The sequence below is a fragment of the Giraffa tippelskirchi genome, chromosome 6 (genome assembly GCF_054371585.1).
Source record: "Giraffa tippelskirchi isolate mGirTip1 chromosome 6, T2T-mGirTip1v1.2.pri, whole genome shotgun sequence".
Classification (NCBI taxonomy): domain Eukaryota; kingdom Metazoa; phylum Chordata; class Mammalia; order Artiodactyla; family Giraffidae; genus Giraffa; species Giraffa tippelskirchi.
The window spans coordinates 115,334,430-115,356,861 of NC_137280.1; the positions used below are offsets into that span (position 1 = coordinate 115,334,430).

At 48.3% G+C, this 22,432-nt stretch overlaps 1 protein-coding gene across 9 annotated transcripts; it reads right to left on the bottom strand.

The window, feature by feature from the left end:
* Positions 1 to 1,571: 1,571 nt before the first annotated feature.
* LOC145510575 (H-2 class I histocompatibility antigen, alpha chain-like) lies at positions 1,572 to 19,698 on the bottom strand. 9 transcript variants are annotated; one of them, XM_081502183.1, is made up of 8 exons: positions 19,385 to 19,698; positions 16,748 to 16,854; positions 12,038 to 12,300; positions 10,690 to 10,965; positions 5,850 to 6,125; positions 5,656 to 5,758; positions 5,297 to 5,329; positions 1,572 to 5,049 (listed from the first exon to the last, which is right to left on the bottom strand). In XM_081502183.1, exons 3-7 carry the CDS (start codon positions 12,060 to 12,062, stop codon positions 5,320 to 5,322), a joined length of 690 nt encoding a protein of 229 aa, XP_081358309.1. In that variant the 5' UTR covers positions 12,063 to 12,300; positions 16,748 to 16,854; positions 19,385 to 19,698; the 3' UTR covers positions 1,572 to 5,049; positions 5,297 to 5,319. The 9 variants fall into 9 exon arrangements, with proteins under 9 accessions (XP_081358309.1, XP_081358308.1, XP_081358305.1 ...); XM_081502182.1 differs by having other exon boundaries at positions 5,214 to 5,329; XM_081502179.1 differs by having other exon boundaries at positions 5,652 to 5,758.
* Positions 19,699 to 22,432: the final 2,734 nt, after the last annotated feature.

Consider the following 22,432-nt stretch of genomic DNA (forward strand, 5'->3'; position numbering starts at 1 on the left):
GAAACTGGGTAAGTCAAGCTGCATTGGAGATGATATTGTAAGAAAGCCTTGCTGTTTGGAGAGTTTGGATTCTAATGGTATTCTTTGAACACCCATGATTCATTATTATTCATTAGTGAATTCCTTCATTCATTTGACACATAATCACAACACCAGGCCACACTGAACAACCAGAGAATCCTATTCTGAATGGAATAGCCCCTCAAGAAGTTGTAGTTTGGGACAGGACTCCTGAGTGAGTGGTTAGCATGTGAGATTCGTGCAAATGGGGGTAGGGAGGCCATGAGGGTGGCCTGAGGCTTAGAAGTATGACTTAGCACTCCACCCACAGGTTGAGCCAGGGGTGGGTCTGTGGATGGAGACCTCACAGTTCTGAGCCACAGCCCAGAATGCCTGACAGAAGGAAGCAGTTCCCTAGAGGGGCCTGTGGCCGTTCCCTCAGGACACAAAGTCAGTGCCCTGCTGGATAGGAAGCTGTCCCCTCAGATCAAGGATTTGAGGGAGGAGCCCTTGCAAAGCTGCCATCCTACCCCTGCCAGATTCCCATGCCCTTTCTAGGGCACTCAGAACCCCCCTTACTTGTCTTCCTGCCTCTGTCAACTCCTGAGACCATGGTGTCCATTGGTGAAGCTAAGAGGAACACTCAGGGCTAAGACAAACTCCCTCTGCATTTGCCTTCTGTCCCCTCACAAGTTTCTCTCCTGGCAGCGGTGGCTGGGGAAGGAAGCCAAGAGAGGGCAGACGTCCAGGCGGGTTCAGCTAGGCTCAGAGCACCAGACTTTGGTTGAGACCATTGACCAGCCGCTACTAAGCAGTGAAACAAAAATGGGGGTGGAGGGACTTCCCTGGTGGTCCAGTGGTTAAGAGTCCGCCTTGCAATGCAGGGGACTTGGGTTTGATCCCTGGTTGGGGACCTAAGATGTCACACGCCCCAGAGCAACTGAGTCCACACTCCACAGCTACTGAGCAGGTGTACCACAATGCATGATGCAATGAAGGTCCTGCATGCTACACCCAAGACTGATGCAGGCAAATAAATAAATAAATATTCTTTAAAAAGCCAAAAACCAAAAATGGGGGTGGAGCAAAACCTGGGTTATGGGAGACAGCCATGCTTTCTAAGCCTGCTCATCCCTCCTGCCATTAGACTCCTGGGTTCACTCCTACTGGTTGTGGGGTGGTAATTGAATTGTGTTCCTTTGTTTCAATTTTTGCAGCTGCACCAGACATAAACCAATACATGTTGGGGTGTGGATGGGAGGTAAAAGAAATGTGCTTGAGAGAGAGCTCACAGCCTGGACAGGAAGGACTCTAAAGTGAGAGGCCTCAAAACCTCAGCAGGGGGAAGTAGTGTGATAGGGGTGGGGCAGTTAGTGAGAGGGTCAAATTATCAGGGGTTCAAAGAGTTGCTTCAGGATCCTTTTAGGTCCAAAATGTGTTATTTTATTTTATATTTATATATATTTTTTGTTTTGCTTTGTTTTCCTAAAATGTATTTTATCGTTCTATGGGCAAAACAGTGAACTAGCCTATAAGGGAGATATGATTAAAACAAAATAAAATCGATCCAGTTACCAAAGATTTCAAAATCTATTTATGGAGCAGATACTTCTTGAACATCAGGACAGTGGTGCCATTGGCAGCAAAAAGGCTGGTAGGTTCTGCCTGGGGTGTCAACTTGGGGTGGGGGCTACTCCAGCAAGGAAGGGTTAGTAGGACTCAGGAAAGGGGAGGAAGGCCCCTCAGGCTAGGGTAGGCAGTGTAACAGCTGCCTCCTTGCCTCGGGCATTTCTATCAGCCCCCTGGTCCCAGAGCCCCAGGTTTTCTTGCAAACCTCATGTTCTGATGAGAAGATCAGAGGCTGGGTAGACAGAGAGTGAGTAAAACCAGCAGGATAAGGCAGTGAGGTGCAAAAACCAGGGTTTGCGGATGGATATCCAGGACATATGTAGACTGCATGTCCCTTGCCCTCTGGCAGTTTCTAAACCAATTAGCCAGTGAGGCTAATGGAAGAAGGAAAGACCTTAGCCTTTAGGGGCAGGTGCTTGGGGCCCTGCTGCTGTCCTGTAGGGGCTGTTATGGCACTGTTCTAGTTTATGGCCTCTCTGCCCCTTTTTTCTCATTTGGAGAGATGACCCTATAATTCCACAGCCCCAGACGTATTCAGGGTCCTAGACCCTGCTCAGGGAAGCCCAGAACTGGACAGGAACTTCCAGCTCATTCTGCCCAGGGTTCATAATTGCAGAACCCAGACCCTATATCTAAGACTCCCTGAATAGACCACCCCCTTGCATCAAAGAAGCCATGCAGATTGTTAGTCTAAGGGCTACACTTGGTTGGGTGAGATCAAAACTGGGAGGTGGGTCTGGAGGGTCTGTAGAGGAGCCTGAAGTCTTGGGGCTATGTGTGGGGTACAGAAGGGTGACCCAGCTGTACCAATTCAAAGAGGGAAAGACTAATCGGAAGTATCCTTCTATCTGGAGTGCCTCCACTCCTTCCCCAGAGAAGAAAGTTCCACTTCTTCTCAGGAGGCCCTAAGTGTACCCAGGGCTGAGGGAACCTTGAGGGTCCACCTGGGCACTTGTGCCTCCCATTGGTGGGGACCAGACCTGACCTGTGTTCTAACTTATCTCACCATACAGCCAGAGAACTGTAAAAATAAAACACGTCTATTACCACAAAACCTTATTAATACAGGTCCACAATCCCTTACCTGAAACCCTTAGAGCCGGATATAGTTTAGAATTTAAAATTCTTTGGGCTTTAGAAAGATACCAAGATGTGAATGCTGAATGTTACATAATACTACCAGAGATGAATGGGGTGACATCCAATAATCCCCCAAATCAATATTTCTGTGAAAAAATGAGAAAAGGCACACTAGAGGAAGTAAATGAAGAATATGAATAACCCTACTTGACTCTTTTTCTTTTTTGCTCCATAGTGGGGCATGTGGGATCTAATTCCCTGATTAGGGATCAAAACTGTGCCCCCAGCAGTGGAAGCGCTGAACCTCACTTCACTTTAGGTTTTTTTTTTTTTCCCTCCTGCCCCTTTCCCAGGTCATGTTTTGATGACAAAGTTGGAAAGACACTTCTAGTTTCCAGAGGTTTTTGTAGATTTCAGAATTGCAAATAAGGGATTGTAGACCTGCACTTACTTGCCCATTTACAGAACAGCTCAGTTATTGTTGAGGCTTTGGTGCAGTGGTGAGGTGGCCAGGCTGCAGCAGCCACACTGCCTGTCCTCACATCCCAGCTCTGGCATGAATCAGCTATGGGACCCTGGGCCTCAGTTTCCTCACCTGTAGCACAGGAGTATTAATTCCCCCTCACAGTCATGCTTGGAAGATTAAATAGCTTAGTATACAATAAAGTATAAAATAAAGGGCTTCCCTGGTGGCTCAGATGGTTAAGAATCTGCCTGCAACGCAGAAGACCCAGTTTCGATCCCTGGGTCAGAAAGATCCCCTGGAGAAAGGAATGGCTATCCACTCCAGTATTCTTGCCTAGAAAATTCCATGGACAGAGTAGCCTGGTGGACTACAGTCCATGGGGTCTCACAGAGCTGGACACGACTGAGCAACTAACATACAATAAAGTGCTTAGAACTCTGCTTAGAACTCTGCTTAGTATGTGGTTTGCACAGCATATATGGGGCATGACAACATCAGTGAGAAAGACAGACATATAAGACATGTCTTCGGTACAAGTCAATCATTACAAGCTCACTGTAATGAGCTTAGGTCCTACAGGCTACCAGGGCAGGTTGAATCTTTTTCTAGTATTACAATCATTCACATCCTTGGCCTTTGAGACTCCCAGGGCTGTAGACACAGAGGTTTCAACTCCCCACAGGAGGCTCTGTCATACTTTGGGTTCAGCTGAAGGGGAGGCAGAGGGTGCTCTGGAAGGGGTCTGACCTTGTGTCCTTTATGACAATGGAGCGCTCTCTCTCTCTGCCTCAGCTCGAGTCCCAGCTGCTAGCACATCAAATGGCCTTGAGATTGGATTCTTGTTCAGAGAGGAGACATGGGGTTTCTGCTCCACTGAATATGCAAAGGTGAGGCTGGGCCTTCTCCAGACATATCCTTCACAGGCATTTTCACATGCCACAGAGAAAAGGGGTCTTTCCTTACCATAACAGTAACATGTGCCTATTGTAAAAATTCAACCATTCCAAAGGATAGGACATAGGGAAAGTATGGTCTGAATTGTTTCCCAACCTTCAGTTGCCTGGGACTAACTAACAGGTCTCCAGGTACCTGTCTTCTGAGCTTCTCCTCAAATACAAAAGGATACCACACACCACACATAACACTCACCCTCACATGCACCTCATATATCCTCTCACCCTCAAACATACAGAACCACACATCCTTACCCTAACTGCCTCAATTTTACACACCTACCCTAACTGCCTCTCCTATACCCTCACACACCCAACACTCTAATCTATGCAAAGAGATCATACATATATACAGAACACACCTATAAAAGAGGCAGGCATTCAGCCATTTCTTTCTGATGCTAGCAGGTTCACACAGGATGCTGCCCCTATAACTCTTGGATATTTTTCTGGTTTTTCCCTGACTGCCCAGACCCTTGGTTTTCATGTTGGGCAAGTGGGAATGAGAGTAACATTGCCAAACTCATAGAGTTCCTGAGAAGCTCAAGTGGGATTTACAATCAACATGAAATCATTGTGCAAATTGTCAAGTGTAAGAAGAGCTGAGGGATAACTACTGCCCCCCTTCCCACCCCCCAAACTGGAAATAATTAGACTTTTAAGAGGACTTCAGGAAGATGATAAAGCCATCTTAGTGGCACAGACTGCTTGTAAGAAGGCTGATGGGGATGAAGAGGGCTCAGTTTTGGGTGGGGTGGGCCCTTCACAGATCACATGAGCCAGCCAGTGCAGGGGGGCCTTCAGGCCCCCCTAAAACCCCACAAAACACCTCCTTAATCTGTGACAGTGACTTCTGTCAGCAGATGAGTTGAGCAGCTCCTGATCTTGCTGGGCTTTGAGAATTATGGGGGTCCTCTTCACCTGCAGGAAGAAAGGAAGGGAGGTGACCCCAACAGGCTCCCCAGCCCTCTTCCAAACATGGATAGTGGCTCCCTGGAGTGCTCCCTACCCCCTCTGCCTGGGGGCAGGATGGTGGCATGGGGCAGGGGGCTGCGGCCAGGGAAAGCATACACCCTATGCCTCACCCCCATCCTGAGTTCTAAGGCATCTCCGCCGTGTTGGGAACATCTGGGGTTTCCTCTCCCCAGCTGGTCCATACCACAATCACCTGGGGCTTGCTCGTAAGGTTCCTTATTTCTGGCTGTGGAGAAAAAGAACACAGGAGACCCGGTGAGTGGTGGGTCCCCACCATCCCTCTTCCTCTCCCCATCTGGGCCTTTTCCCAAGTCAGCCCCAGGTCTCCCCTGAGACCTTGGAATCCACAGGGTCCTCCTGGTGGTGTGCAACTGGGGTGGGGTGGGGACATTTGGGCTTTTCTACAGGTGGGGGACAGGAGGCAGGACCTCAGCAGTAGTTGCAGCTCCCAGGAGGAAACAGTTCTTGCTGCCACAGGGAAGGATACATTGTATTCTTCCCTAAAAGGCTGTACCAGCCAGAGGGCTTCCCACTCCTTTGTTCCTTACCCACCTTCCTTGAAGGCACTTGGTCAAGTTCACAACACTGCCAATCACCAGCAAGATCAGGATGAGAGAGATAACCATGGCCGTAAGTCCTGGATGAGAGGGCAGTTCTAAGAAAGAGAGAAAAGTGAGCACTCCCAGATCATGGGACTGTCTCCCCTGCCCCTCCTCAGCCCCTCCCGGCCAAGCCCAGCTTCTCACCCCAGGACACAGTGAGCGTGTGATTCAGGCTGGAGTGCTGCACGTGGCATGTGTATTGGGTCTCATTCCCAGCCGGCACCCACATGGCCATCCACATCTGATAGGTGCCATCTCCACTGGGGCGTGCCTCCACATACTCAAGCTTTGAATTCAACTTCTTCTCACCCAGCCACCAGCTCATTGAGATGTCTTGTGGATAGAAGCCCAGGGCCCAGCACCTCAGGGTGGTACCCCCATGCTGGGCTGAGTGCTTTGTCACCCGTACTGTGGGTGGTTCTGCAAGGAGAGGAGGAGAGAGGAAGACTGCTGAGTGGCTGTCCTCTGCCTATCCCTTATGCTTAATTCTGGGCTCTGCCAGCATCTTCCAGGGTGGAGGACAAGGAAATGGGGACAAGGTCTCTCTCTAGGGGATGTACCCAATCACTGTTGTAGGCAGGGATGACTGATTTCCAGCTGTTACAAAGGAGCATTGACCTGTTAATTGCCATGAGGGGGACTGACTTCCTGTCCCCAACCTCCAAGGAGCTTCCTCTGTGGGGCTATTGGGTCCTAGACTGACACACCCCTTTCTTCCTACAGAGATCCTAGGGTTTTCTCAGTGACTTTATTTACTTCCTCTGTGACTTCCTGCATACAGTAGGTACCTAATCAGTTCAGTTCAGTCACTCAGTCATGTCCGACTCTTTGCGACCCCATGGACTGCAGCACTCTAGGCTTCCCTGTCCCATCACCAACTCCCAGAGTTTGCTCAAACTCATGTCCATTGAATTGGTGATGCCATCCAACCATCTCATCCTCTGTCATCCCCTTCTCCTCCTGCCTTCAGTCCTTCCCAGCATCAGGGTCTTTTCCAGTGAGTTAGTTCTTCCCATCAGGTGGCCAAAGTATTGGAGTTTCAGCTTCAGCATGAGTCTTCCCAGTGAATATTCGGGGTTGGTTTCCTTTAGGATTGACTGGTTTGATCTCCTCACAGTCCAAGGGACTCCCAAGAGTCTTCTCCAACACCACAGTTCAAAAGCATCAATTCTTCGGTGTTCAGCTTTCTTTATAGTCCAACTCTCACATCCATACATGACTACTGCAAAAACCATAGCCTTAACTAGATGGACTTTTGCTGGCAAAGTAATGTCTCTGCTTTTTAATATGCTGTCTATGTTGGTCATAGCTTTTCTTCCAAGGAGCAAGTGTCTTTTAATTTCATGGCTGCAGTCACCATCTGCAGTGATTTTGGAACCCCCCAAAATAAAGTCTCTCACTGTTTCCATTGTTTCCCCTTCTATTTGCCATGAAACACAGCCCTGCCCATCAACAGAAAATTGGATTAAAGATTTACTGAGCATGGCCCAGTAGAAGAGAGTTCCAAAAAAAACATCTACTTCTGCTTTATTGACTATGCCAAAGCCTTTGACTGTGTGGATCACAACAAACTGTGGAAAATTCTTCAAGAGATGGGAATACCAGACCACTTGACCTGCCTCCTGAGAAATCTGTATGTAGGTCAGGAAGCAACAGTTAGAACTGGACATGGAACCACAGACTGGTTCCAAATAGGGGAAGGAGTATGTCGAGTCTGTATATTGTCACCCTGCTTATTTAACTTATATGCGGAGTACATCATGAGAAATGCCAGGCTGGATGAAGCACAAACTGGAATTAAGATTGCCAGGAGAAATATCAATAATCTCAGATATGCAGATGACACCACCCTTACGGCAGAAAGTAAAGAAGAACTAAAGAGCCTCCTGATGAAAGTGAAAGAGGAGAGTGGAAAAGTTGGCTTAAAGCTCAACATTCAGAAAACCAAGATCATTGCATCCAGTCCCACCACTTCATGGCAAATAGATGGGGAAACAGTGGAAACAGCAAGAGACTTTATTTTGGGGGGGCTCCAAAATCACTGCAGATGGTGACTGCAGCCATGAAATTAAAAGACACTTGTTCCTTGGAAGAAAAGCTATGACCAACCTAGATAGCATATTAAAAAGCAGAGACATTATTTTGCCAGCAAAGGTCCATCTAGTTAAGGCTATGGTTTTTGCAGTAGTCAGGTATGGATGTGAGAGTTGGACTATAAAGAAAGCTGAACACCGAAGAATTGATGCTTTTGAACTGTGGTGTTGGAGAAGACTCTTGAGAGCCCCTTGGACTGCATGGAGATCCAACCAGTCCATCCTAAAGGAAATCAGTCCTGAATATTTATTGGAAGGACGGATGCTGAAGCTGAAACTCCAATACTTTGGTCACCTGATGCAAAGAGCCGACTCACTGGAAAAGACCCTGATGCTGGGAAAGATTGAAGGCAAGAGGAGATGGGGATGACAGAGGATGAGATGGTTGGATGGCATCACCAATTCAATGGACATGAGTTTGAGCAAACTCCAGGAGATGGTGAAGGACAGGGAAGCCTGGCATACTGCAGTCTGTGGGGTCACAAAAAATCCGACATGAATGAGCAACTGAATAACAACAATATTCTACTATATATATGTACCATATCTTCTTTATCTATACATCTGGTGATGGATATTTAGGTTGCTTCTGAGAGGAATAGAATAGAATAGTTATACAAGTAGCTATAGATGTCCCAGTAGAGTATTACAGATATAAAGGGAAACCTAGGAAACTTTGGGAGACCACTGTCAGTTAATGATCACTCAAGAAAGCTATTGGAACATCATGGTATGAAGCAGGCTTGCTTAACTACAAGCATGAGATATGCCTCGAGCCTTTAGGTGCAAGAATAATGTCATCACTCTTCTACTGATTTGAATAAATGCTATGATAATCCTAGTTTGACCTCATGTGTCAGTCTCCTGCCTGATACAAAGGAGGAGCTAATGATGTAAATCTCATGCCTACTCAAAGAAGGTGGTACTTTTCCCCTCCCCCTTTCCTTTGACTATAAAATTGTAGCCCACTTAATCCTCAGGGCAGAGCTCCCTGGCTTGCCTGCTTACATCTCTTATAAGTATTCTATATTTATATATATACTGCTAAACTATCACTTTGCCTTTTTCTGAATTCCTTCTGTGCTGAGGCTGTTCCGTAGTAAGTCCAAACACCAGGTGAGTGATTCTAATTAAAAGATCATGGTTGGAGTCCCACGTGGGGTTTCGTCTGTGTTCAAGTCCTGGCCATGTGAGTTAGAGTCCCAATCTGAGGCGAATGGTTTCACTTTCATGTCCTGGCTATTGTAAACAGTGCTGTAATGAACACTGGGGTACATGTGTCTTTTTGAATTGTTGTTTTCTCAGGGTATATGCCGAGTAGTGGGATTGCCAGGTCATATGGTAGTTCTATTTTAAGGTTTTTAAGGAACCTCCATATTGTACTCCATAGTGACTGTATCAATTTACATTCCCACCAACAGTGCAAGAGGGTTCCATTTTATCCACACCCTCTCCAGCATTTAATTTTTGTAGATTTTTAAAAAAATATTTATTTATGGCTGCATCAGCTCTCTGTTGCAGCATGTGGACTTCTCTCTAGTTTTGTTGTGCGCATTTAGTTGCCTCACGGCACCTGGGATCTTAGTTCCCTGACAGGGCTTGAATCCATGTCCCCTGAATTGCAAGGCAGATTCTTAATACTGGACCACCAGGGAAGTCCCTGTTTGTAGTTTTTTTGATGATGGCTGTTCTAACAAGTGTGAGATGATACCTCCTTGTAGTTTTGATTTGCATTTCTCTAATGATTAGTGACATTGATCATCTTTTTATGCATTTGTTGGTCATCTGTATGTGTTCTTTGGAGAAATGTCTACTTAGGTCTTTACTCATTTTTTTATTGGGTTACTTTTTGTCTTTTTTTTTAATATTGAGCTGCATGTTCTGTTTGTATATTTTGGAAATCAATCCTTTGTCTGTTGCTTTGTTTACAAATCTTTACTATCCTCACTATACCGATGAGGAAACTAAAGTGCAGAGAAGGCAAGAAACTGGCACAAGGTCACACAGCCAGTTAATCCTGGAGCTGGGATGTGCTATCTGGAGGCTCGGCTCCAATGCCTGAGCTCTGAACCACAGCGTTCTGCTCTCACAATCACATCTTCTACTCTTGAGGTTATCTGTCCTGTCCTCCCTTTGAGGAAGGTCCTCTCTTTTACCTCAGCTGATTCACGTCTCACCATTCAGTTGCCAGACATCCACGGTGTCCTGGGTGTTCTGATCAGCCCCACCCCGGCAGCCTTCCTGACTACCTCAGCCAGAAAGGCTTTCACTCTAGGCAACCCCAAGCACCCACCTTCCCTAGTGTCCACCCCAGCCTTTGTGTCTCTAGCCCTGGCTGGCTGGGGCCAGGAGAAGTTTATGACGCACCTGGAGTCTGGGGAGCACGTTTAGCACGAGGGGTGTGAGGGAGGAAAGGGGAAAAGAGCTTCAGCTTCCCTGTCAGTCCCCAGTGGTCTAGGGAGAGGTGAGGGCTGCTGTTCTCCTGGAACCTGAGATCTGTTTCCCAAGGAGCAGAGTTACAGGCTGGTAAATCCCCAAAGGACTTTATGAGGACCTAGTTTAACCCACTTGCTCTGCAGATGAGGAAAATAAGACCCAGATTAAAAGACTTGATTCCCAAGACCACACTGGAACAGGGGAGACTCCAGAACTCCACACTCTATCTTATTTGGGCAAAGACCTGAGGCCTGGGCTTTCTTCCTATTCTGCAGCAAAAAGCCGTTGGCTAGCTGGCCATCTTTCTGGATCCCAGAGGGCTTGCCTGAGCCAGGGGGACACAGCCTGGGGACGCAGCCCGCCCCCTCATTTCCCAGAGACTTGTCTATCAAATGGGATGACTCTTGAGAATGGGAGCATGGGGCCAATCTACATGGCCACAGGCTGAACCTTACCTCTCCGGGCGAATCTCTGGCCTCCTAGCTCCAGGTGTCTGTGCAGGGAGGCGAGGCAGGGGCCTTCCAGGTAGGCTTTGTTGTACTCAGCATAGCAGCTATCTGTCTGCAACCAGGGCTTGGTCAACAGAGCCATGGGGTTAGATGACACCCAGCTCAGAGTTTCCATGTCCAGTGACAGGTGGTCTTGCCCATCATAGCCAAACTGCCAGAAGCTGTTGGAGTGGCCATCTTCCTGGATCTCACAGCCAAACATGCGCTGAGTGCTGTGCATGCCTATGAGTACAGGTAAGAAAGCTGTCACTAGTGGGGACTTGGGGTCAAGTCCCTGAGAGCCAGGGAGAAGCCCACCACCCACAGGGACATCAAAAAAGTAGAGGGACAGGGCATCATAATTTAGATAAAAATCTCCCAAGTAATTTTCATCAGCAGCCTGGGTTGAGAAACCTGCTAGGCCTCTCATGTGGGACAAACACCCTAGTTCATAATTAGACACATCCTTATTTCATATCCCACACTACTTGAAAGTGAAAGTTGCTCAGTCGTGTCCGACTCTTGGTGACCCCATGAATGATACAATCCATGGAATTCTCCAGGCCAGATACTGGAGTGCGTAGCCTTTCCCTTCTCCAGGGAATCTCCTCAACCCAGGGATCAAACCCAGGTCACCCACATTGCAGCATATTCTTTACCAGCTGAGCCATCAGGGAAGCCCACCTGTGGGTGTAAAATGTTCTCAGTGGCAAGACTAAGTCATGCCATGCTTATCCTGGGGGCCCTTGGCTGATGCACAGCCCTTCTCAGTCTCAATCCTTTATATCTTTTGTATCTACTGATTCTGAGGCCTCTGGGGACCTGAGGCTTTTAGTCTGGGCATTTGGGTATCCAGGCACAGAGAGGGACGGTGTTGTGTGAACAAGCTGTGCTCCATAAGCACTTCATTCAGAATAAGCAGCAGCCCTGGGCCCAAGCGCACTGTTGCTGAGAGGGGGCAGCTGAGCTGGTACCAGAGGGCCTGGGGGTACTGCCTGAGTGAGGGTGAGGCAGGGAAAGCCTCTCCCCATCAGCTGAGGTTCAGAACCCAGGTTAGCTAAGGGGTAGGCAAGGGGTGAAGGGGAGACATCATGGGCCCCCAGCTCCTATGATGCTTGCTGCACTGGCCTGTGGGCTGGCTGCCGATGCCACAAGGGATTCCGAGGCCCTGAGGCCCCTGCTTGACTGTGGGGGAAAGAGACTGAGAAGAGCCAAGTATCAGAGGCTTGCCCCACACCCTCTGACAAGCACAGCTGCCCGGAGAGTGAGTGTGCGGAGGGTGAAGGAAGGAGAATGGGGCGTCCACCCAACACACCGCTGCTGTGGTTGTGGTAGCCCATCTCTGTCCATGTCTCCACCTGATGCAACTCTGCCCATTTCCTCTGCTTCTTGGTCTCCCTCTTCCAGTACTGGGCATTTATGGGCTTAATCCATGGAGCCTGGGGCTCGGCTTTGTCCACACGACTGTCATATCGGATAAAAGGCTGATCATCCACATAGCCTACAGCCAGAAACTTAGGGAGGCTCGGGCCCGGCTCTGACAGGTCCAGGTATAGTGGTAGTGGAGGGAGTGCGTCCCTGTGGAAACACAAACTAGTCTTGGGTTCACATAGACTACCAAGGTCTGCACCAGGCCTCAGTGTGCTGAGTGAGGTTGGCAGTAGAAACTTATCCAAGAGAATTCATTATGAGCAAGAATGTGTGTGTGCGTGCTAAGTCGCTTCAGTCGTGTCCGACTCTTTGCAACCCCATGGACTGTAGTCCACCAGGCTCTGCTGTCCGTGGGATTCTCCAGGCAGGAAACCTGGAGTGGGTTGCCATTTCCTCCTCCAGGGGCTCTTCCCAACCCAGGGATCAAACCTGAGTCCCTGTGTTTCCTGCATTGGCAGATGGGTTCTTTACCACTAGCGCCACCTGGGGAGTCCATTAGTAAGAGTAAGCACTAGCAATTTCAGTGAAAAAAATATATAAGGGCATCCAAAGAGATTAAACATAGACAGAACCAGTTGAACATTGAGGCCAAAGTTCATGCATTAAGGCTTATGGACTTTATTCTCAGAAAGTTTCTCAGCTCCTCATGCAGGGCCTACTTACTCATACTTTGTATTCATCTCTTGTTAGTGTGATTGTCTGGTTTCCAATTTCTCACAGAAAGGGTGGGATATTTTTAAAAAGTTGGTTGCTTGGGAGCTTAATTTATGTGGTTAATTAAGCTTAATTCATTGCCCAGACATGCTTGAGAAAGGTTGGACATCATTCTTAGCTTGAACCATTACTGCCAAGCTGGTGGCACCTTGACTCCATTCCCCATTCCCTTCTGTTCCCACAGCAGACATTACTGTGTGTTAGTTGCTCAATCATGTCCGACTCTTTGTGGTCCTAGGGACTGCATCCCACCAGGCTCCTCTGTCCATGGGATTCTCCAGGCAAGAAACCTGGAGTGGGTTGCCATTTCCTTCTCCAGGGGATCTTCCCGACCTAGGGATCAAACCCGGGTCTCTTGCACTGTAGGCGGATTCTTTACCATCTGAGCCACCAGGGAGGCCCAAAACTAGTTGATCTCATCTCTTTGAGTCCAAATGCTGCCTCTCTACCATAACTCCAAACTCATTGATTTAACTTGGTGTTGGAGATGAAATCTACTTAGCAGCCAGTCCTGACTCAAGCTATTCAAATAAACGCTGTATCTTAAACTCAGGTCACATTTCTCAGAGATATCCCTGGCTTACTTTCTTACTTAACTTTTAAAAAACTTTTTGCTCAGAAGTTTTTATCCCCTAACACTCCTGTCTCTGGGTTATTTTTTTCCAGAGCACTGGAGAGAGTATGCATTTGTTTGTCTTGTTAATGGACTCTTTCCTCTGCAGTGTCAGCTCTCCAAGGGCAGGGATTCCTGTATGGATTGTTCTGTTTCCCCAGCACCTAGAACAGCTTCTGGCATACAGTGGGTGCTCATTGGTTGAACATTCACATCTGAAAGGAGTCAAACACATCTCTACACTCACAGCTCTTTTTGTATTGCCTCCTTGTTACTTCAGGCTATACCAAACTCTGCCCAGGTCCTCTGTACCTGCTGTTTCTTCTGCCCCAGGCATCCCCCTTTCTGTTTTCCCTCAGCCACTCTCCACATCCCTCAGGTTGCAGTCAGACATCCCTTCCTCCAGGAAGTCCTCCTGATTTCAGCCTGATGTCTCACAGAGGGATCTCAAGATTGTCCTGTGCTCCCTGTGAAACTATGGATTTCATGAGGGTGGGAAGTCCATCTGCCCTCTATTTACCCAGGGCCTAGCACACAGCTGGAAGTTGCTGTATTGGACAAAAAACAAGAACATGAATGGTATGAGGATAATCAGAGTTGCCATTTTTGGAGTGACCACTGTGCCTGTACTGGTTTAACTCCTCCTCATTCACTATCACAGTTCATCCTTCCAATAAACCTAAGAGGTCAGTGTGATTGATCCCATTTTACAGAGAAGGGAATCAAGGCCCAGGGGAGACCAAGTGTAGTACTCAAAGGCATGCACTAGAATGAGGGCAGCCCAGATTCTCTCCCCAGGGATTTCTGCCTTTTTCTAAACTGAGAAAAGGGATGCTCTCTTCTCACGACTGGAGAAACCTCCTCATGGGAGGCAAGAGTGGTCAACATTAGGAGTGTTTGAGTGAAGGGTTAACATCAGGCCTGAACTGGTGTGGGCCTCCTGGGAAATGACTGAATTATCTCTCATGGTGCTGTTTCCTTGCACATCTTTGAGTTAAGATTAGTGTGGGTTACTCCTGTGCTGGCAGCTGTGAATGGGCACAAAGTTCTTTGGGGGAGAACAGAGGCTATGATTTCTCCATGTCAAAGTGATCCACCTTGGCTCTGATCTGCAGCAGCTCTACCTGCCCTGGAAGTGAGGGACAGAAAAGATCCTGTGTCTTTGGGCAGCTGCTGGGATTCCTGAGTAGTGAGGAAGCCGTACAAGCTGGGCCTCCTGTCCTGCCTCCCTCTCCACAGCTCAGAAAGCATAGCGGGGTAGGCTGAATAATGCCCCCCCAAGATATCCCTGCAACTGTTGAATGTTAGTTTATATGGTAACAGGAGTTTTGCAGATTAAATTAAGGATCTTGAGATGGAGAGATTATCCCAGATTGTCTAGGCAGGCCCTAAATGTGTCCTTAGAAAAGGGAGGTAGAGGGAGATTCCAAGACCGTCAGAGAAGGTGATGTGAAGATGGAGCAGAGAAAGATGCAGGAAGGCACTATGTGCCAAGAATTACAGTTCTAGAATGGGCAGGAAAGGCCTCCTCAAAAAGGGAATTCTTTATAAAAGACAGGAAGGAACCAGCCATATAAGGGTCTGACAGCATTCCAGGTCTGCAGACGGGAGAGCCAGTGCAAAGGTCCCAAGTCAGAAGCATATGTCAGGTGTCCTGAGGCTGCTGCAAGAAGGCAGGGAAAAATAAAATGGTGTTGTGATTCAGTGTAGCAGATGTGGGGGTGAAGGAAGGGGCTGAATTCTGAATCCTTCCCAGGCTTGTCCAGATCTGGCCTGGCCCTCCTTGCCATGAGGGCTCTGGTTCCTGGCATCTGCTCTGCCCTGGACTACTTACCATGGCCTACATCCTGGCACCTGGTACCCATCCTGGGAGTCAGGGACCTGTTTTTTAGGACAAGTTCATGAGTGTGGCCTGCCTCAGTTGACTTTCAGGTACTGCTTCCCATGTACCCAGTGAGGTGCCTGTCACTCTTCCCTCCCTGAAAATCCCACCAGTCTCTGCTCTGCCTACCAGATAGTCTTGAGAGTCCAGCCTGCTCTTTGTGGGGCTCACACACTGCTCATTGCCATTTTTGCCTAGGAGAACGATCTCAGCTGGGACTAGATTTCTGCCTGCTAACTGGACCCAGGAGGGATCATCATGCCTTGGGCTGCATCCCAGAGTGAAGCAAAAGCAGCTGAGGAAGGACACCTCCCTGGCTTTGGAGGCAATACCACCTGCCAGGCTGGGGTCAGTGCCAGGCACTGTGGGACCAAGGCAGGAGGAAGTGGGGGCCACATGGCAGGCATCCAGCGGTATCTGATCCTGCAGTGACATGGCCTAAGGAAGTTGCTACATGCCCATTGTTGTTTCAGGGCCTGCGTGAACATTAGTTTTCCCCCACTTCCACCCTAACTCTCCACTGCCGTTCCTAGTCTCTTGGCCACAAGGCCGGTCTTCAAAAAGGAGCAGTCCTGTACCCCATTAGCCTAGCCTCCTTCTTCCTCTGACCGTAGTTGGGGAGGGAGGAGCCCAGCCCCTTTCCCACCCAGCCCAGGAGACTTTTTTGCATCTGCCCCACCTCCCCTATGATCCATATAGCACTGCCAGTCCCTAGCTGCATGGCTTTGAGGAAGTTATTTCAATGCTCCAGGCCTTGCTTTCCTCATCTCTAGGTAGGCTCAATTACCTGACCTGCTCCACAGTGCTGGAGCATCCAATGAGGTAATGAACATAAGGAAAAAGTACAGGCATGGGGCAGGCTTCCCAGGTGGCTCAGTGGTTAAAAAAAAAGGCCTGCAGTGCAGGAGACTCGGGTTAAATCCCTGGGTCAGGAAGATTCCCTGGAGAAAGAGATGGAAACCTACTTGAGTACTCTTGCCAGGGAAGTCCCGTGGACAGAGGAGACTGGTGGGCTACAGTCCATGGGGTCGCAAAGGGTCAGACATGACTGAGCGACTAAACAACAGACATGGAGACAGCGCCTTCTTAGTCTCAGTCTTTTCCTATTCTGAAGGGAGAGGTGGCCTTGGGAAGGAGAGAGCTGGAGTTTGGGGTGGGGTGGGGTGGGGTGGGGAAAGATGCTTGGGTCAGCTCTCTGGAGGCCAGGTCTCAGCCCCTGGGACACTGTCCAGAGGCCCTGGCCTCTGTATCCTCTATCCTGGCAGAGTTTCTCCACCCCAAGACAGTTCTCCAGATTCCTAGACTGTGGACATGGCCTTCTGCAGGCTGGGGGCTCCCGGCCTCCGCCATCCTATCCTTCCTTCAGCAGGTGGGCAAGGTCTTACCTCTAGCCATGACCCGTTTTCCAACTTCAGGTGTGCCAGTCCTGCCATCACCATCTTTGCCATGGAAGCTGGGCCATCGGTCCACAAGGGAAGCCCCCAAGGACTCTCTGCAAGGGGAAAATGGAAAAGGATAGTATGAATCTTAAGGCATAAACATTCTTCCCATCCTTGTGTTCGCTGGGAGAGATAGTATGGAACGACAACAATGAGAGGCACATTGGAAAGGAAGAGGAAGATGGGGGTCTTGCCTCAGGAGTGATGGGAAACTTCCCCAGCAGGCAGGCACAAAGCCAGGAGAGCAGCCAGGACTGGGATGCCTCCATCTGGCTGCCTAACACCACCCAGCAGCTTTGACAATCCTGCCATTGACATGGATTTAATTGGAGGTAAAGGAGGGCTGGACACTGGCAGGCATTGAAACCTCCCAGGTGATGCTCATATGCTGCCTGAAGGAGAACCCATGCACTCCTGCCTGGCTCAGCCCTGCCCAGCTGCTCAGCTAGGCCAGCTCTGACCTCTCCCTTTGCAATATTACTCATTTGACAAACATCTGTTTGTTGTTTAAAGAACACCAGACTGGGTTGCCTTTTCCTTCATTTAAAAAAAAATGAACAGATTATATATTTAATAGGAGAAATGGAACATGCATATACATCTTCAGAGAAATACATATTCATTTTCTGAGGACAGATGTATATTTAGTATATGAAACAGAACACCCAGATACAGAAATCCTCCCCCACATTTTTTATGTTCAAGGACATTTATTATACCATTCTTTTTAAAAAATTAATTTATTTTAATCAGAGGATAATCACTTTACAATATTGTGATGGTTTTTGCCATACATCAACACGAATCGGCCACAGGTATACATGTGTTCCCCCCATCGAACCCGCCTCCCACCTCCCTCCCCACCCTATCCCTCTGGGGTGTCCCAGAGCACAGGCTCTGGGTTCCCTGCTTCATGCATCAAACTTGCACTGGTCATCTATTTTACATACGGTAATGTACATGTTTCAATGCTATTCTCTCAAATTACCCCATCCTTTCCTTCTCTCACTGAGTTCAAAAGTCTGTTCTTTACATGTGTGTCTCCTTTGCTTGGCAGGTGAATTCTTTACCACTAAGCCACCAGGGAAGCCCTGAATCCCCCTATTGCATTCAGGAGCCTCAACTTGGAGGAAAAAAATAACCTCTTTATTTTCGCTAACCTCTAGTTGAAGTTTGGCCCATCTTCCATGCTGAATGGAAGCAACAAAGTTCAGCAGGATTAGCAGAACCTGTGCAGTGGTCCATGATAGAATCCACAGATGTTTTCCAATCACATGACAGTGGTTAGAGACACCTGTAAATACGCTTTACCCTCAACACTTACAAATTCTGGGAATTGTTGCTATTTAATGGGTGATTTAATGTGTTAACTTAGAAGCACATATATGCTGCTGCTGCTAAATCACATCAGTCGTGTCCGACTCTGTGCGACCCCATAGACGGCAGCCCAACAGGCTCCTCTGTCCCTGGGATTCTCCAGGCAAGAATACTGGAGTGGGTTGCCATTTCCTTCTCCAATGCATGAAAGTGAAAAGTGAAAGTGAAGTCGCTCAGTCGTGTCCGACTCTTCGCGACCCCATGGACTGTAGCCTACCAGGCTCCTCTGTCCATGAGATTTTCCAGGCAAGAGTACTGGAGTGGGTTGCCATTGCCTTCTCCGTAGAAGCACATATACTACATATCACAAATTTATATTTATAGCTAAAAATTTTAATAGCTTATAAAAATATAATTTGGATCCTTTGGAATCATATTTATTTCATTTATGTATAAAAAACATTTCGAGACAAGGCCCAAGAACAAAAGTGGTTAAAAACTCTGAAAAAAAGAAAGGAAAAAAATCTCCGAATCTGGATCCCAGTGTTGCCCCCTAGCGTCCTCTGCGGGCCCTATTTTAAATCTGTAAATTGTACATTTTAAATTTTCTACAGCCGAAATGGCTTCTTGTACTTGAAGCCTTTAGTACAGAGCCTGGAATAAAGGACATCAGCTATTATTACTGCCATGATGGTGGACACTCCTGGTCTGTGCTAATAATCTTCAGGCCTCTGGGCAGTTAGGATGGGTGGTGTTCGGTGGGGGTGGTCGGGAATCCGGCAGGGGAGGGGCGGGGAGAGGATCAGCCCTGCAGTTCTGTGTGCAGAATGGAAACTGGAAAAGGATGGAAATTGCCCGCCAAGTCAAAAAAAATCCTTGCTGCTCCGCTCCCCCGCTACCTCAACAAGGAGCTGCCCGGGGCACCCGAGATAATCTCTGCAGGGAGCCAGGGAGACCTATAGCGATCGGCAGGTGCCTCGTCGAGCAAGCAAGCAGAGGCTTGTGCAGATTACAAGGCCGCGCTCAGATTCCTTCCCCCAAGGAGCTTTTCTCCGGGGCCTTCCTGGAGGACCAGGTCTGGGAGCCGAGTGCGAGCGGCGTCCTGCAGACTGGCCAAGGGATCCCCAGGAAGCTGTGGCTTCGGCTATCTTGGGTCAGCTCTCCAACTGACCATGCTCTCCTCGCCTCCAAACCCGGAAATGGTCTCTGTATTCTTGGAGGATCTTTCCCTAAAAGCGGCCCCCGGCCCCCGCCGCCCCGGGTTACCTGCCGCGCCCTTCTGCACCAGTCCTAACAGCAGCAGCAGCAGCGAAAGCAGTGGTGGTGGCGGCGGCGGCCGCGGAAACCGCGCACTCCCGGAACTACGAGGCCACCTGGTCGCCAGCCTCACGCGCCGCCCGAGGGCGCCGGTCCCCGGGGGGTCCGCCTTCAGTTGTGCTAACGCTGGCCGCGTCTACTCCCGGGTCCCCGGCGGGTGAACGCTCAGCTCCCTCCGGGCCGCGGAGGGTGCGAACCCATCCTGGCCGAGGCTCAGGCTCTGGCCAGGTTCCGGCTGGGACATCATCGCACCCCTGGGACCCGCCCGCCGCTCCTCGATGGCTCCCTCTGCTGGGCCTCGGATGAAAAACAGGAGCGAAAACCAATCGATTAATTGTGAAATACAGCACAAAGGCTTGTATACTACCTCACGAAAGGAGACCAGGCGGCGAAGCTCACGTTACAGCCGTCTGGCAAGTCGAGAGGTGTCTCCGACAACTGTCGTGATTCTAAAACTCTTGTGGTTTCTGTTGGGGACCAAGGCACCGCTCCTGCTAACCTCACTGAGCTTTCTTACCTCCATCCATCAGGGAAGAACGGCTAAATTTCAAATAGAAGTTAGTGAAAATAAAGGTTATTTTCCCCATCTGGGTTCACAGAATCCTTGAATTCTCACCAGGAACTCGCATGTTCAGAAAAATGGTTTTCAGCCCAGCGTTCTCTGATATTTGAAAATTCATAGGGAGGGCTCTGGTGATCCTGATTGGGGTTAGTGAGGGGAGCAATTTTCACATCAGAGGGAGGGAGCGGAAGTGTCAGATATGCAGTCCTGTCTGGGGACCACCACACAAACGGTGTCCTGCCAGGGACACTGTCCTAACAGGAGGGAAGGAACCAGACTGTAATGATCTGAGTCTAGAATACAATGCTTGTTGAGTTTTAATATTGTCAAAAGAACACATGGAGTGGGAAGAATAGAGGAAGGTGGGCATCAGAAAGTTTAAGCAAATAAAAATATGTATGTAAAGGAAAAAACCTACAAAATTAATGAATCTGCATTATGATATGATTATTATATCCATAAAGATTGTGACATAGCTGCAGACATTGTTGTTTTTCACTTGTTCAGTGGTGTCTGACTCTTTGCAACCCCATGGACTGCACCTCTACAGACTTCCCTCTCTTCACCATTTCCCAGAGCTTGCTCAAACTCATGTCCATTGAGTTGATGAGGAAATCCAACCATCTCATCCTCTGTCACTCCTTTCTCCTCCTGCCCTCAATCTTTCCCAGCATCAGGGTCTTTTTCAATGAGTCAGCTCTTAATATCAGGTGGCCAAAGTATTGAAGTTTCAGCTTCACCATCAGTCCTTCCAATAAATATTCAGTGTTGATTCCCTTTAGGATTGACTGGTTTGACTTCCTTGCGGTCCAAGGGACTCTCGAGTGTCTTCTCCAGCACCACAATTCGAAAGCATGAATTCTTCAGTGCTTAGCCTTTTTTATGGTCCAACTCTCACATCCATATATGACTACTGGAAAAACTATAGCTTTGAATATACAGGCCTTTGTTGGCTAGGTGATGTCTCTGTTTTTTAATACGCTATCTAGATTTGACATCGCTTTGAAAGTTATTTCTCTAGATAATCCAGGTTTATTTTGGGGGCCAAATCAAGTAAAGAAACCCAGTTAGCTTTGGTTTGTTTCAAGGTGTAAAGTGGGGTAACCAACTGGTCCTGGTTTTAGTATTGAAGGTTCTGCATCCCAGAAGACCTGTCAGGCATGTTGGCTGACAGGACAGTTGCCTATAGGACACGATGTGCCTTCCTCATAAGGAAGCAAGCAACTGTCATTTTTGCTTCCTTTGTACACACTAAATCTTTCAGGAAGGCAGCTGTGCTGCAGACGGAAGAGAGGTTGTACTTTGTGCTGTGGGGTACTTTACCAGGAGAGGCTTTCTGTAGTGCTGTGTCATCCTCAGGGATACTCGAGATTGTCCACACTGCATACTCAAATCAGTCTGCATTTATAGCTGTCAAATTTACAGAAATCGTTTGCATACATGTAACTACCTATGTCATCAGTTTATTTTGTATATAGTCAACTGAAACATTTAACTATTCAAACACATGCTATTATTTTACATATTGTAATTTAATTTTTAATAGTTTTTGTTATAATTACAGCACTACATTGATTTCAGTTTATAATTCTATGGCTTGTTATTCAGTCGCCAAGTCGGACTCTTTGCAGCCCCATGGACTGTGGCACGCCAGGCCTCCCTGTCCCTCACCATCTCTCAGAGTTTGCCCAAGTTCATGTCCATTGAGTCAATGATGCCATTCAACCATCTCATCCTCTGTCACCCTCTTCTCCTTATGCCTTCGTGAATCACTGCCTTGTTGTGGTGAAGGGGCTTGGGTAACTCAATGAAGCTATGAGTCATGCCATGCAGGGCCACCCAAGACAAATGGGTCACAGTGGAGAGTTCTGACAAAACGTGGTCCACTGGAGGAGGGAATGGCAAACCACTTTAGTATTCTTGTGGTGAGAACCCCATGAACTGTAGAGAAAGGCAAAAATTCTATGGATATATAGATTAAATTATCTTTGAATTTCTCTTCAGAAAGAAAATGATGTTATAAAATATTTGTAACAAGGAGAGCTATTCTGATGGGGCTTTGATACCCACCACTGGTAAAACTTGGATCCTGAGCAGGAAGAGGGGCCAGGCCCTTAGAGGTGGTGACAACTGACCTGGTTCTTGCCAAAAGGGGCAAGGAAGATGAAGGTGTAGGATGAAAGGCAATTCTGGGCAGGGAAATGCAAGTAGAGTGGTGTGTGGGGAGCAGAGGGAACTGGGGTGGGGGGAGGAAAATCCATAGAACTGAGCAGATTGTTGGGGGCCTAATCACAGAGGGTCTTGAGTGCAGAACTAAGGAATCTGCATGCTGGCCTCAAGGTGTGAGCAGTCAGATCCAACCATCCATTCAACTGGGCAGGGGTGTCTGCTCTGCAGCAGGTACTTGGCACAGGCAGGAACCAGGTAAGGTCACT